This window comes from Anomalospiza imberbis, chromosome 2 (assembly GCF_031753505.1).
Source record: "Anomalospiza imberbis isolate Cuckoo-Finch-1a 21T00152 chromosome 2, ASM3175350v1, whole genome shotgun sequence".
NCBI lineage: Eukaryota > Metazoa > Chordata > Aves > Passeriformes > Viduidae > Anomalospiza > Anomalospiza imberbis.
Window position 1 is genome coordinate 6,098,167 of NC_089682.1, and position 16,467 is coordinate 6,114,633.

The following is a 16,467-nucleotide window of genomic DNA, read 5'->3' on the forward strand; positions in this document are numbered from 1 at the left end:
AGTGGGGAGAGTAGCTGCCATCAAGCAGACAAGGCCAGGGAGAAGTTGAAAAGTTCCCAAGAGGAGGAACAAGGCTGGCAGAAGGTGTTTGACAACCATTCCTCAGTGAGTCACGCTAAGCTGTCTGTCTGGAGCCAGGAGGAATTTGCAAAGCTGAATAATTGTTCCTATTTATTTCTTAAAATATACAGAATATGACAGCGTTCTAGCTCGTGTGTTTCAGTGTAAATGTCTTGCAGTGGGCTGGTATTTTCCCCTGGTTTTAATCCCTTTTTCTTTGAAGTTGCAGTCTTATCTTCTGCTGTTCTATCCTGCTTGTGTCTTGCTGTGCTGGTGGAAGCATGGATGCCCCTTGCCTTGGCTCATGTCTCTGTGCCTTCCACTTAAGATGAACCCAGGAGTAATCTGTGTCTACCTGATTTTGGTTTTCAAAATCAGGCTAATTATGTGGTTGTATGGTTTGTAGAACAATGTAAGTTACAGGCTGTTTACTTTTCCTCCTGATAGCAAGCAGGTAAAAGAAAACTTGAGCTCAAAAACTTGCAGTTGGTTAAACCCTGGTGATCAGTAATATTCAAGTTTGGGACAAGGTTTGTTAAGGCTGAGTTCTACAAGAGCTCTCACAAATATCTGTAAATATGCATATACCCACAAGACCCATCTGAACCTGTGAGAAATGAGGCAAACTTGCCAAATTTGCCGTTATTATCTAATCTAAATTTAATAGCCATTAAGGTTTTGTAATTATAGTTATAAGAAAAATTAATTTTGCTTTGCTCATAGTGACACAAAAGTGTGAGACTGCAGACTGAGGGATGACAAATGTGTGTATCCAGGGGAGAAGCAGCACACAAACACCTACCAGCAGTTGTGAGTGACATACTCTAATAGGAGCTATTGTAAGTTTATTAAACATAAGGCAGTGATTGTCTTCCTGAAGGAAAAAAAGGTTGGGGGCATCTTGGGGTCTGCGATGCTGGAATGACCCCAAGGTTGTAGAAGTCCTTGTTTCCTGCCTGCGCAGCCAGAGAAGGAGTCTGAAATGTGTAGGATCGAGTTCTCAAGGTTGTGTATTTTTCCTTATCTATAACATTCTTTCTCTGACCTGCCAAGCTCTGTCTAGCAAGGAGGCCATGGCAATCTGCCTGCCCTCAGGGCGGTGATTACATTTTATATCAAAAGTTACCTAGAGTCTGTTTACAATTCTGTGCCAATACTTATCACCTATGTTAGACAGTGTGTTTCTACCTTAAACCAATAGAAAAGTGTCACCATCACACCAAGACGTGGAGGGCAAGAAGAAGAAGACTAGGACATGCCCAAGCTCCTCCAGCTTGTACCCCTGAATCACATTCTACCCCAATCACATTTTTAGCCCAAAATTCTACTTTTTCACCCTGTGTCAATTCACCTATCACACTGCTCAAAGCCTTGTGGCTTGTAATTCCTCATACAGAGTTGGCAACCTCTCCCACAGGCTAAAATTGAAGCCACAGGTGTTTTTGACTTCGTGCCAAGGTCTCTGAGCCCCCTGCCAGGGTCTGGAGACAGCCAGGGCAGCCAGAGGGATGTGCTGGACTCTGCCAGGTGCACAACCAAGTGTTGAAGTTGTGTGATGCCTTCCCTGGAAAGCTCAGTGCAGAGAGAGCCCTGTGATGTCTTGTGAGTATGGGAGGCTGTTTTGTGGGAAAAGTGAAGTCAGCCTGCTTTGGTGAGACTCAGCCATGACTTCAAAGTTGTCTGAGCTGGTTTTACCCAGGGAACTCGTGACAAAATCTCTCTCGTTTCCCTGTTGTGAATGGAAAATCCCTATGAAAATACCATTATTTTCTTTGTCAATAAAGAGGTGCTCACAGCGAGAGAAATTCTGCAAGGAGTTTTGCTTCTTTGTGGGGGTTGTCAAGCAGCCAGCAGATTTCTAAGCAAGTCAGGGTTCATTTTGGTTATTCAATCCATTTGTTCAATAGAAGCAATGTTAACTGAAGGGTGTATGCTGAGAAGAAACTGAATTTGTGCACACTTGCTCTCTCTTTTTTGTGCCAAGTGTGATACAAGGAAATGGTTGAAATTAAATTTGGAAAACAGCCATTTTAATATTGCTGGTGTTTTCACCTGTAATATTGTAGCAACAAGTTAGAGAAAATATAATTTCATCCCTAGTGGTGGCATAAGCACAGTGCTTTTTGCAGCTGTTGAGGAGGCTCAGTCATGTCAGTAACATTGTATTTAGGGCAGGGAAGAGGGAAATCTGCCCCTCAGGTGCAGTGATCTGTAGTATTGAGAGCTGGTTTTTTTCACTTCTGATTGGACTGAGTTGTTTGAATATTTTTCTTTTCTTTGTCATTATATTCTGTGGTCTTCTCACTACAAAATGCGAGTTAAACAACTGGTTATCTTGGTAGTTTTTCTTAGAGCAACCTGTATCTTGAAGATAAGAAGGAAATGTAAAAACTTCTCATTAAGTCTAATTCTATATGCCTGTGAAATGATGATGAATGTCAGAGCCATAAGCACAGTACTTTTTTTTTCTTTTTTTTATTAACCTCAAAGTATTGGCGTCTCATTAGGATGATGAGTCAAACCAAAAGCTTTTTATTTGATGGAAATAGTCTTATCGGAAATCTCTACAGATACTGAGCCAAACCTATTGACATGAGTGGAAGTTTCTGTGGCTTGAATGCCTTCAGATCAAGCCCAAAGTAAGGAATATATTTCAGACAGATAGTGGTGATAATCTTCCACTCTTGACTTTTTCTGGGAGTTGGCTGTGGTGCTGTTTCAAGGCCAAGATGGACAACATTTCAAGGAATGAGCTTTCATCTGATTTCATTATGGTACCATTTTTTCTTTTTGAGATCTTATTACTAGTTCTTACAACTCAAAAACAAACTTACATCTCTGTGACCTCAGGTTAGCTTAAGGTTTTTTTCCATACCCTTCAATTTTAAAAATTCATGGCAAGCAGGATTTTTAATGAACTCTGAATCAGTCTTGCATGTCACTGAGGCACGTTCAGGGAAATTAGACCTTTATTGTGTGAGAAACTAAGATAATCTTTCTGTCATGCTTAGGTTAAAAAGGCTGGGTCTCTAGTAGACAGTTTGTAATGCTGTGTGGGATGCCACTGAGTAGCTCCCTATTTTTACAGCTTTTCTGGAGAATCCCTGGTACAGACTGTTCAAATGGGTACCAAAACTGTTGTTATACCTTATTTGCTTATTTGCTTATTCTCTCTGACTCACTGCAGTTGATCTTAACTCTGTTTTCCAGCCTACTTAGACACCTGTGGTTGCCAGTTCTGGTTCTAAAATAAATGAGGCCTGAGTAGTGGAGATTGCTTTTAGTGGTGCCATGGCAGAGTGGGCAGGAGTCTTGGGATGCTTTTTTGAAATCTGGGGCAAAGCCCTTGGTAAATACTCTCTCCATTGGTTTTGTGTGGCTTCTGCATCACAGGGGTCAGGCTCCCAAATTCCTCATCCCAGAAGGAGATGTGGTACAATGCAGGAAGTGGGAGTCCATCAATGACCTGTTGTCTTCCTGAATATTGCCCTGTTATCAGAGCTGTTTGCTATGAATGTATCATTTCGCTTTTAAAAGCTGGATAGCCACTGCACTTTTGTCTTTCAATTTAGAAGAGTATTGTGTATTCTGCAAGGAATAATTATTTACTAGCAGTAACTGAATACTTGTAAGCATTGGTCATAAGATGGTCAACATATTTTTGTGTGGAATGTCCCAGAAGTGTCCAGGAGAAATAACCTGCTCCCCCAATGTGGTAATGTGGCATTTCTGAAGGATTCTAAAATAACCAGATTGGGATCTGTACTTTTATTTATCTGACAAAGAAGTATAGGCAGGGCCATTGGAAGCTGTCCCTCATATCTCTGCTCTGACTCTTGGGTAGCTGCTGAGTATTCTTGGGTTTTCTGATCTCAGGGGAGGTGAGGGAACAGACACTTAGACTGGCGATTTTCATGCTTTTGAAAAAGAAGTAGCCTGAGTTGGGTCATGAGAAAGGCTGGATAGGTAGAAAGCATACTCAGGAAAAGCCATTTTCTTGAGCTCCTGGTTTCTGCTGCTTTTATCTGTCCCCATAGTCATGAAGCAGCTCATGCAACAGGTAGATCTCACTTTGAATAAAAAACAGATTTTATTTTCCTTGTGTGTTTTTGATGAACAGTGTTTGTAGAATTCTGAAAAATCATCAGGAAACTCCTGATGGGCAACAAAATGCCTTTTTTGTACTGCTTCAGACTTGCAGCATCATTAACCCTTCCTCACAGGCAGGGTTTGCCAAGTTTGTACAGACATCAAGGAGGCTTAGAAAGCTTCACTTGATTTTAAAATGTGGTGGTAAAAGGTAAAATTCAGTGATCTAAAAGTTTCACTCATTTCTCAAATAGCAAAAGTAGGTAAAATACCAGATTTCAGGGCAGGGGCAAAATATTCAGGGCAAAAGATATCTGTAATAGGTTTCATGGGTGGAGGTAAGTATGGCACAGCAGAGATGGCAAAAGCATCTTCAGAAAAACTGAATGCAAAGGTCTGGAGATGTAAATGCTGCCTGCCACAATTTTTGTTGTTGTCTAGCACATTAATTCTCACTGATTGTAGTATTAGGATCAGTGGACCAGTTTCTAATTTCCTGCTCATATTCATGCAAACATCATGAACTTCAGAGGGACTGCACACACATGACAGCAAGAAATTAATTAAAATCTGGAGTTCAAAGTGAATATACTGTCTTACAGAATGATTAGTGGCTTAATTTTTAACTTTGAGTTTATAAATAGCTACATGTCATGAAATGCTGTAATGTGCAGGTTGTGCGTTTGACTGATTCCTTAATGAATGCAGTCACACTTCTCTGTCATTCTCCCTTCTAATGACTTTGAACTTGGTGGCAAATTCCAGTGACATTTGGCAGAGGTAGAAGTCTCCAGGAAGTTTAATCATTAGGACTTGCATGACTGTAGAGAGCTGGGTAAAGGATAAAGGTTATATTCTGACTTCTACTGAGGCAGGTTGTATCTTTTGGAAACCAGAGAATCCATGTGAACGTGGGGCTTCAAGACACAACTCTGTCCTCGAGTCCAGGACAGAGCCACTGGCCAAGGCTGAGCCCATCAGAGGTGGTGGTACCACCACCTCTGTACTGAACAGGAAAGGTGGGAAAGAACTCCAGAGCAGAAATTGTAGCCAGAGAGAGGAGTGTGAATATGTGGGAGAAGCCCAAGAGGTTCCAAAGTCAGTGCAGAAGGAGAGGCAGGAAGTGCTCCTGGCACTGGAGTGGAGATTCCCCTACAGACCCTGTCAAAGCAGCTGTACCCCTGCAGCCCAGGGAGATCCATGGGGATGCAGAGATCCACCTGCTGCCCCTGGAGGAGCCCACGCGAGAGCCTGAAGAAGGTTGTGACCCTGTGGGAAGCCCAGGCTGGAGCAGGTTTGCTGGCAGGATTTATGACCCTGCAAGGGACCCACTCCGGAGCAGCCTGTTCCTGAAGGATTGCACCCCATGGAAAGGAACCAGGCTGGAGCAGCGGGTGAAGAACTCATATTGGAGAAGCTCATGGAGGACTGGCTCCTGTGGGAAGGACTCCCCTCTGGAACAGGGGAAGTGTGTGAGAAGTTCTCACTCGGAGGAAGAAGGAGCAGAGATGAGTAATGGACTGACCTCAGCCCCATTCCCTGTCCCCATGCACTGCTGGGTGGGAGGAAATACAGAAAATCAGGAAGTTGAGCAGAAAAGGAAGAGGTTGGGAGAAAGTGTTTTAAGATCTGGTTTTATTTCTCATTACCACACTCTGCTGTGATTGGTAATAAATTGAGCTGATTTCCCCACACCGAGTCTGTTCTGCCCATGCCAGTAATTGGTGAGTGATCTCTCCCTGTCCTTACCTTTACCCACAAGCTTTTTGTTGTGTTTTCCCTATCCAGGTGAGGAGAGGAGTGATAGAGTGGCCTTGGTGGGCACCAGTCCTCCAGCCAGGGTCAGCCCACCACACCAAGACATTTGTCTCCTTGCCCTTTTCTTGAGAGGCACAGAAACAAGGGAGAGAGCCCTGAAGGATGCAAAGCATTCAAAAACTTTTTCATCAGAGCAGACAGGTCAAGACCAGGCTGGATTGGGCTCTGAGCAGCCTGGTCTAGTGGGAGGTGTCGCTGCCCATGGTGTGCAGGTTGGAAGTTGGTGATATTTAATGCTTCTTCCAACCCAAACCATTCTCTGATCCTGTGAAAGCAGGGAGAGTACTAAAATTCCCCATAGTTCTCAGTTTGGCTGTACAGGAGGAAATGAAGGTTTTGTGGTGAACGGTCAATGCTGGGAAGTTACAATGTTTAAGGAAAACAAAGGCAAAAATAAGATTTTACCAGCAGGTCTTTAAAAAAGCTGATTATATGGATAGGTTCAAAAAAAAAAAAAAAAAGAAAATAGTGCTGAGACTTGCTGTTTTAGACTGGGGCAGCTGTTTACTTCCTAGATACTTCACTAAGCTGATCTTAATACGTATGTCAAATGCAGAAGTGGTGCTTTTCCTCGTTTCAGCAAATACTGATTTCCCCATCCTCCCCCCACCCTGACCATGGGATACAACAGAACAGCTGCTGACCACCTTTTGCCTGTTGTCCTGTCCCTAAATTGCCTGGCTGTCCTACATGGGCAGGCATGCAGAAAACTAAAGAATTCCTGGATTAAGGTTAACTTCTAATGATCTTAAAAGTCAAATACAGTTAAGTGAGGGATTGTCAAAACAGAGACTGGAAGGTTCTATATGCAGCAGCAAAACTGGAAGGATCAGACACCAGCAGCAGGACTAGAGGAAGTGGTCTCAAGCTGTGCCAGGAAGGCTCAAATTGGACATCAGGGGAAATTTCTTCATGGAAGGTGTTGTTTAAGCATTGAAACTGCCTGGGGAAATGGTGGACTTGCCATTTTTGGAGGTGTTCAAGAAGTGACTGGATGTGAGATTTAGGGCTGTGGTTTAGTTGATGAGGTAGTGGTTGGTCGAAGATGGGATTCAATGATCTTGGAGGGCTTTTCCAACCATATTGATTCTATGGTGCCCAGCGTGTGGGGCAGGATGCTGGTGCAAGAGTGATAAATCCTGTTTTCCATGTCCAACAAAGCTGCAGAAACCATCCTGGTACAGTGTAAGGAGGGATATGTCCTTTGGGGTGTGCAAAATAGCAATGTCCTTAATAGAAGAGACAGACACCAGCCACGGACTCTGCTCAAAGCCAAGAGGCTGTGGAAGTGGAGCCAAACCATTTGATTTGAGGATAGATAATACCTGACATTCCTGTTTCTCCTTGTGCCATTTGTGTGTGCTTTGTGCCCCTGCCTGAGAGGGGCCAGGCTGTGTGGAAGAAGGCTGTAAGTGCTGCTCTAATGACTGTCATAGATAGAATCATGTTGGAAGAGCTTCCAGGATCCTCAAGTCTGACCTTGGAATGGTTTGACACTGGACACAGTCATCAGCAAAGCTGCTTGCAAGTGGCTCTGCAGAGGGCAAGCAAGAACTCAAGAAATAGCTTGTGGGGGTGGAGGGAATTGTTCTTTTCTTGTTTGCTTGAGCTGGCTTTTGAGATACACCAGATGAAGAGAATGACTCTTGGAAGTGAAGAACTTGGTGTTTAATGTTTGGCAGTATTTATTTGAGTGTGCCTGTGGAAAAGACAAACAAGCCCAGTGCTAGGGAGTCACTGGATGCCATGGCTGCCTCCCACAAGGCAATGTGTGAACACTGGTGTGGTGTTTTGGCTGTGTGAGATAACTGCAGCCTTTTGGGGAGGGAAGAAGAAGGAGGGCTCCACTTGTTCCTTTTCAAACAAAAGTCTCTGCTTCCCAACAGCTGTTCTTAAAGTAATTTATTAGTGGAAGAAATGTTTCTTTCATCCTTACAGGAAAACACTGGGAGAATTTAGATTATTTATCATGAGCTCCAATACTATTCCTTTTACTTTGTTTTGCTTTCTGTGATAGGTACAATACTGGCTGTGTTCAACCAGGCTTTTTTTTTTTGCCTCTCTTACGTGCTTCTGAAGTGGGTAGGTTATTAATGATGCAAATGGATGTTAATTGTGCAAAAACTAGACACTCTGTGCCTTGAAAGGCTGTACCTGATTGGCAGAAGAGAGGATAGAAAACAAGCTTTCACAATAAAATTGCTGTAGAGTTTTATAAATAGCAGCACACCACAAGCAGGTGGTGAGTGAAAATGATTTGGTTCCTCACAGCTGGCAGGGACTTTATTTTCAGACAGCAGGTCCACATCACCTTTGCCTGATTTGTCAAAAATATTTGTTACCATCTACTGCTAGATCTGGTCATTTGCCACATTTGTAAAAGCTGAGCATGAAAACCATCAGCAAGCTCTGGCTGTGGCAGAAAAGCAGGGTCAAACTTTTATTTTTTGGGTGAGACTTCGAGGCTGCAGTTTGACAGCCTGGCTGGCTTTGCAGGGCTTCCAGTACCCAACAGGTCAAACAGGCCAGTGCTGGATAATGTGGGGCTTGCAATAAACTCAGCTTGGTGGCTTGGTAAATACAGTTTGCTGGGTTAACTTCGTGCTGGCAGGATTTGTGGTGGATCAGGCTTGTCTAAGCTGCTGTGGCATTCTGCTGGTTCAGGTGTTGCCAGTCTTTCTGCACCTGGTATAAATATGGAACATGCTCAGAGTTAAGTGCTAATTTAATTTGGTGGAATCAAGATTCTACACCAATGCCCAATCCAGATCAAGTTCATACTGCTACATAGCCTAAGGCTTTTTTATCATTTTACATTTTCCCCCCACACTAACTGGTATATTTGATCACAGAACTGTGGCTTGACAAGGTGAGAAGTTATTAAACCTGCTCCAGCATGGGTTTTGAATGTGGGAGTACCACATTTCCATTTCTGTGCCTTAGTGTTGGCCAGACTGATGCTGGGTGTGACCAGCCCTGCTCTTTGCAGGGTGAGGCTCCTGTTGCAGTTCTGGAGAGCATCCCTAAAGGTACAGCCCCTGTTTGCCCACTGCTCACTGTGAGTGCAGGGCTCTGTGTTCCTCGCAGCATTAACTCCCAATTATGTGGTATTTGTTTGAAGAGAAGTGTGAGATCAGTCTCTTCAGCCAACAATAATCTTCCTGGTGGGCTGTAAATTGTAAATAAAGATTCCTTCCTATTTTGTGCAGGGATTTGCACCATCACCAGTTTGTGTGAAGACCTGCATGAGGCAGGCTTGGAGAGCACAGTGTTTATTGGGTTGGGTTCCTCTTGATGAATGAGCCTGGACTGTTTCAGGGCTTTTGCCATGTCCTTCCTCAGAGCTTGTAAATCAATTCCATTTGACTCTTCTCTTGTTTTTTTTTTTCACTCTTTCAGGACAGTTATTCTGAGTGACGGCCCTTGCACACGCTTCTGAGTGGTTATCATGGGCTTCATTGCCTTCCTGAAGACCCAGTTCATAGTTCACCTCCTCATTGGGTTCGTCTTTGTTGTCAGTGGGCTGATCATTAACTTCATTCAACTATGCACGCTGGTCCTCTGGCCCATCAACAAGCAGCTTTATCGCCGAGTAAACTGTCGCCTTGCCTATTCCCTGTGGAGCCGTGAGTATGCTGGGCTGGGGAGGGGCTTTTCTTGCTTTTGCCTTTGTTACCAAAGGAAATATATATATGCACATGTATTTGTTTGCACACAGAGATGAGAGAAGTGGTAAGTTAGATGTAGATTCTTTCAGAGCAGGTCAGAACAGCCTTTTTTTTTTTTTTTTTTTTTTTTTTTTTTTTTTTTTTTTTTCTGGAATACTGGGAAATCATACAGAAGTCAAGGGTCTGATGTGTGTTGTCACTCTGTTATTCAGAAAAGTGGGAAGTAAAGCTCCTCTGCACCTCCAACCTTATCTGGACTGATAGGAGTTGTTACTTGTGTCTCAGTGCCATCTTCATCCAGTATCAGCTAAGGGACAGTTGTGAGACTGGCTCAGGTACTGAGCATGTGAGCAGTATTGATCATGTAGGAGCCCAGGTTTATTGTGTGGGCTGCAGAGGGAGAGGTCTATCCCAAAGTATCTCCTGTAGATGTGTCTGTAGCTGAGCTGTGACAAACTTCAGAATCCACTTACACCCTTCAGTGCCCATCTCTGAGGCCAGGGTCTCCTTGTGAACATTTTTTCAGTGGTTCTTCTTCTGCCCATGGGCCAGCTCTGCACTGGGTGCAGCTTCTTTGTTCTCCTCTGTCAGACCTTTGCAAAACTTCCTCCCTACGGATGCCTTCTTCTTCTCCTCACAGAGCTGGATTCTGAAAATGTTTAGAGAGTTTAGAAAACTCCTTAGCCCAAATGTCACCTCCTGTTTCAGCAGTGAATCATCTAATTGGTTTCCATTCCCCATCCCTTCCCAGTATGCATGGCCACTTACCTTAGTGCTCAGCTCAGCATCCAACTCCCACTGTGGGTAAATGAGTCACCAGAATGAACACTGAAATTACAGTTCAGCAGTCCACTGACAGGCACCCACATTTCGTAAATCATCAGTATGAGGTATCACCAACAAAACCTCTCTGAGGTGTCTGGTTCTGTCTCTTTTTAAGTGTGTTGTCCCTACCTTTACTGTGCTTTTTGTCCTTCCTACTGAGAAGCACAGGAGAGAGGAAATTAAATAGACTAACAGGCAAATTGTTAGGAAAAAAAGGTATTGTAGTAGAAGAGCTTAGTAGAAAATTCAAAGTTAGTTTGGATGGATGAGAGTGGGGACATATAGTAGTTTTTATTTTTAATTTGCTTGTAAGAATTTTTTGTGCTTTTAATAATCTAGAATCTGATCTCATGCTGAAAACTATTGCTGCATTAATAGTTAGGCTTTTCTGAGGGTATGAGCTGCTTGCTCCTGTAAGGCTTTAGGCTCAACCCTTAGTTAGCATTGTGCATGAAAAAAACACACTTTAAATACTGCTGTCTTATATCCTCTAAACACTGGAAATAACCCACACCATTGTTCAAAGAGGTTTGGAGAAGCTGAGTAGATAATGGCTTGTATGTAGGATAACCCCTAGTTTATAGCCTGTTATAAATTAACACGTTAGGAAATTAAACTATGAAAATCAATGCAAATGTTATGTGGGATTGCAGAGAGCTGATGGCCTGTAATGGAAGAGCTGACAGAATATGCTCTTCAGTTGTGATTTATAGCAATTTAGGTAAGCTGTGTAAGTGTAGTAGCTCCAGTGTTGCCATTCATAATGAAATATATTTCAGTATGAAGAAGCCTTTTGGCAAGGAACCTGTAGGTTGGTGTTCTGCTCTGGATGCTACGTTCTGCTCACTTTCTCCAAGCTCTTTGTGGTTTTAGGCTGAGGGTCTGTAAGAGAAAATGCTCTGCCCAGCTGGTAGAGGATCAGTGTGCAGGGAGGGATACACAGGTGATCCTGTATGTGCCTCTGTACTGAAAACCTGGCTCTGTTCTTACTGTATCTCCTCTCAAATACGTAAAGCCCAGCTTGCAAAGGGGAGGGAGAGAGACTCTATCCAATGTTCCTGACAGACATCTGGGGAAGGCAGTCTCTCGGGCTCTGGCCCCAACATAAACCCATAAATTCGTGACAGGTAGTCTGTACTTGCAGCTCTCCCACGTCAGCTCCTTTCAGATGAATCACACCCTTGGAGAGTGCAGCATGTTTGGGTTAGTCCTGTTGCAAAACTGACCTCTCAAATGTTGGTACTTCCAGCTGAGGGATGTGCTGTGCCCCTGGTTTGCTTTGTTTCTGGGGGGCTTGTGAGGCTGTAAATGCACCTGCTTTGGTGTGTGGGACCCCCAGCTGCAGGGGGTGGTTGAAGCAAGGTGTTGCTTATTCCCTGTAGGAACTGTCCTGGGCAGTGCAAGTGTTGCCATTCCTTCATTCAGAAGGATTTCTTGCTGTAGCATTGATAGGATCAGTGCCACGCAAAGGAGCTGTAACCCACACACTAAAAAAAGGAAACGAGCCCACTCCTGGTTATAATTACATCATTTGTCAGCACACTTGTTAAGGACAATCTGTTTCCTCGTGTTAATCCTTTGGCTCGTCAACTCTCCTCTCTCAGTATGAGCTCTGGCAAATCCTCCACTGTTCTAGGGAGAAAGGTTCTGCAGAAAGTCACATCCACACTTGGCCTCTGCAGATTTCTTTTCCTGATTTTGAAGAAGAAACACAACCAGGTGATTATAATTTTTATGAGAAAATGTAGCAAGTACTGGAGATGTTCCTCCTTGGTACACAGTCAGCAATGGAAAGGGAAAATTGCTCAGAGCACCACGATGTGTTTGGTACCACTGCTCCATTCTCCTGGCCACCTGCTTGGAAGGTGATCTGAGGACACTCTTGCTGTCCTCTTTCCCCTTTTACTGAGCCAGGATAACCAGAGAAAGGAAGGTGAGTGAACACAAAGCATGCAAAGCTGGGAAGCAGTGATAGAAACCTGTACCTGGTGTAAAGGAACAAGACAATTCTGTCTTTCCTCTGCCATATTTCCAGTTGTCAGGGGTTAAGCTCTCTTGGCCAGCAAGGTACATAACTTTGTCATGCCTCCAAATGAGCAAGTGCTGAAAGTGATACAGGGGAATAACCTGGTGGGTGAGTAAGTGGTCATGAGTGAAAAAGAGAGTGCTAGGTGAGCTCGGTACCCTCAGCAGACCAGGACTGGTTTTCCCCATTATTCACCTAAATCCTGTGTTTGTCTTCTCTCTGGTGTGGTGCAAGACTGGATCCCAAACTTCTGCTTAGCAGTGTGGATAGATGACCTTGTCTGATCCCACTGATCAGGGTCCTTGTGCAGGAAGGTGCTGCCCTGTTTGGCAAAACCAGAAAGTCCCAATGGGAAGCTGAAAAACCTCCTGGCAGAGCCTGATAGAGGGAACAGAGGGGGAGCCTGCAGGTGTAGTCATGTGGGAGGGGTTGGACTCCTTTTAACTGCCTTACTTGTGCAACCACATTTTTATTTCAACCATATCTCATTGAAATGAAAAAATACCAATGACTACGGTTTGCAGGGAAGGAAATCTTCCTACTGGGAGGATGAACTATTCTCATACTTTTTATAGTTGTCCCATGATGCAAGCAATGCCTTCCATCTGCCTCGATGTACTGAAATGAGGGAAATAAGCTAACCATAGCAACTACAGTCAGTGCATGCTGAATTTAAGTGGAAAGGGGTTTTATGATGAAAAAAGGGGAGGTGGAAAATAAAAAAGGGTAACAAATGTTCAGGGTGGAATAAGAGTTGCTGTGATACTTTAAAGTTGGAGTAAATGGAGGGAAAAGGGCTCATTCTTTTGCAGTAAAAGAAAGACAAAATTTACCATTCCTGTCTTTGCCCAGATATTTTGATAAATTCACTCATTTTTCTGCTGTTTTTAACTCTGTGTTGATGATCATAAAGCAGAACAATTAGAGCCCTGTGTTGTAATATTAAAATCTATCACAGAAGATCTATGTCACTGCATCCCTTTAGAAGACCTTTATTGGTCTGTTTACCTCCATAAGGCTTGTTTCATGTGGAGTAAAAGCATCAGGCTGCATCTATGCATAATTTGTATTCCACCTGGGAGGAACTGTGCTCATTTAGTGGAGCAATCAACAGCTCCACTGTCTGTTTTCAGGCATAAAAGTCTTTGGGCTTTTTTTTCCAGTGGCCATGAAATTTTGCATTTGAAATGCAATGCCCAAACTCGTTGCTGTTAAAAGCTTGCTGAATTATCCATAATGCATATGTCTGGTGCCTTAAATACTGCTTAGGGATGGTAATATGGTGTGGTCTGTACCCTTCCAAGCTTTTCTTTCATCTCTGCTGGGTGGATTTGGGAAGTTGACTGTGTTTGGGGTCAGGAGAGGCTGGGCAGTGAATGGGGCTGAGGATGAAACTCTAAATGCTTTCTGTAGGGGTACCCCTAACTCCTCTCTCCACCTTCATCATGTTTGCTAGAGTTGGTAATGCTGCTGGAATGGTGGTCAGGCACAGAGTGCACCCTGTTCTCAGACGAGGCCACGGTGAAAACCTTTGGGAAGGAACATGTCATCATCATCCTGAACCACAACTTTGAGATCGACTTCCTGTGCGGCTGGACGATGACGGAGCGCTTCGGAGTGCTGGGGGTATGTGGACCATGAGCTTTCCCTTCCTCTGTAGGGTCACAGGTCTGTTTAAAACCCTTCTATAAACAGTTTCTTTGCATTTAAGTTCCTAGATACACCTCCATCATCGTAGCTTTAATGTGTTTGATCTCGTTGCACAAATCAGCAAATGACATTTTTGGATTGTCGCTTTCGTTTTCTCTCCAAGAGTTCCAAAGTTCTTGCTAAGAGAGAGCTGCTATATGTGCCCCTAATCGGCTGGACGTGGTACTTCCTTGAGATTGTTTTCTGCAAAAGGAAATGGGAAGAGGACAGAGATACAGTTATTGAGGGATTGAAACGTTTGTCTGATTATCCTGAATATATGTGGGTAAGTGGTGAGTCCCACCTCTGGTATTGGCTGCTGGAAGTGAAACGGTGACAGACTGGTGCCTGTGGCTTTGTGTGTCAGGAGAAGGTGTGCCCACTTCCAAGAGTTGTCACAGAAAAGCCATGCTCTGTTTCAGGAGGTCTTTTGGGATATACTGGTAGAAAACTGCTGTTTGTCTGTTGGAAAGGGAGACTATTTGGGAAACAGTTCAGAAGCTTGAGAATCATTTATAAATCAGGCTTGTGTGATGCTAACAATTCTGTCCAAACTTATTTTTGCCTATTTAAAAAAAAACTTATATTTGATTACTACATCTGTATAACTAAGATTGCTATGTCTGTATATTTCCTCAGGTAGGCTGAAAAGACACATAAACAAAAAATATTTTTTGGAGAAGTGAGTGAATTTGACTCCACAGATTAGGGATTTTGATAGAAAATTCCTGTTAGTGTGGTCGTTGATCTGTGAAATTACAGGTTTCCCAAAAAGTCTCTGTGAGAACATATGGCAAGCTTATATCTCCTTCTGCAGTTACATTTTTTCCTTTTTATTTTGACATTATTTAAAACCAAGGGTAAAACATCTCTGTTTCATTGTGTGCAATGCTGCTGAACTTCACTGCAGCAGCACAGTGGTGTAATCAACCCATTAACCTTCTTAGAGCTTTGAATGCAAAGGTTTTGATAAATTCCCAGTTTTGCTTTTATAGGAGCACAAGTAATGTACAATTATTTGGCTTATAAAACATTAAGAGGCTTTTTATGCATTTTAAGTGAGTTTTCAGTATTATCCAGTACAGCTTGTTAAAATGAATAGTGAAACATTAAGCCTTAACTGGAACATTGTGAATCCATTGTAATTTTCTACCATTACAAAGATAGAAAAAGTAAGAATCTGGAAAATGTATTTTAAGCTACTTAATTGCTTGAATATATGGATATGATTTATATTGAATATATCTTCCTGATGAATGTGGGGAAGAAAAAAAACCAGAATAAACCCTACCAATTAGAAAATCTCAAGACTGAACTTGAGCTTCAAATCTATACATTTTAATGATTCTACAACTGAGAACCAAGGATGAGTCTCTAGGGAAAACAACTAGAAAATATAAGTGCAAAATGTAGTTAGCATTGATTATTTAAATCAAGACTTCCTGCTTGGTAATTGAAATCATGATTAAAATTGACTTGAGCGGATCAATTTCCCAATTTCTGTGCATTCTAAATGCCACAATTAGGGCTGTCTTTTTGTCACCTTAAATTTGGTACAAGTGTTGTTAGATCTAAAGGTAACGGTAAATGAGTTGGGAGTTGGTGCTTATGCCTAATACTTGGTGAAGAGATGAGACAATTGAAGTGTGTGCACATGTATGCTTTTCTTGGTCAAATTTTCAGTATACTGCTGATTTCTTTTGATATCTCAAGATATGCTTGGGTTTTTTTTTTTTTTTTTTTGCTTTTGTCTTGCACAGTTTCTGCTGTACTGTGAAGGAACTCGTTTCACAGAGACCAAGCACCGCATCAGTATGGAAGTAGCTGAATCCAAGGGGTTGCCTAAACTGAAATACCACCTGTTGCCCAGAACCAAAGGTTTCACCACTGCTGTCCAGTGTCTCAGGGGAACAGGTACTGCCAAGCTTTGCAGCACTTGGAATGTGTTACCTAGCACCAGCATAGTCTGCTCTGTTGTTCATTACAATTAGTGAGCTGGCAGTAATGAGGATCCAATGTGTCAGCTGGTAATTTGTAAATTGCCACAGAACTGTCAGATACTAGTCCTAAAAAATACTAAAAACCTTTTTTTTGTTGCTTAGTTCATCAAGTCATCTGGTGTTTTACAGAGCTGGGAGTGTCAGGGGGCTGGTGCAGATAAATGTGATGTGTAAACACAAAATAGTGGAGGACTCTGACACATCATTAATGCAAGGCTTGCACAAGGCTCTGTTGCTGTCTCAAGCAGGGATGCCAGAAGGTGCTTGCTAGAATTGCTGGTGTAACAGCCCT

General features: G+C 42.9%; 1 protein-coding gene across 6 annotated transcripts in view; it reads left to right on the forward strand.

Annotated features, from left to right (window-relative positions):
• The window catches only part of AGPAT3 (1-acylglycerol-3-phosphate O-acyltransferase 3), an 86,085-nt gene that overhangs the window by 60,921 nt on the left and 8,697 nt on the right, over window positions 1-16,467 (forward strand). For all 6 annotated transcript variants that reach the window (XM_068179671.1, XM_068179670.1, XM_068179669.1 and 3 more), the window contains 4 exons: window positions 9,367-9,593; window positions 13,943-14,112; window positions 14,300-14,461; window positions 15,936-16,089. In XM_068179671.1, the coding sequence (XP_068035772.1) occupies window positions 9,416-9,593; window positions 13,943-14,112; window positions 14,300-14,461; window positions 15,936-16,089 (664 nt within the window). In that variant the 5' untranslated portion in view covers window positions 9,367-9,415. The remainder of the gene's footprint in view (window positions 1-9,366; window positions 9,594-13,942; window positions 14,113-14,299; window positions 14,462-15,935; window positions 16,090-16,467) is intronic.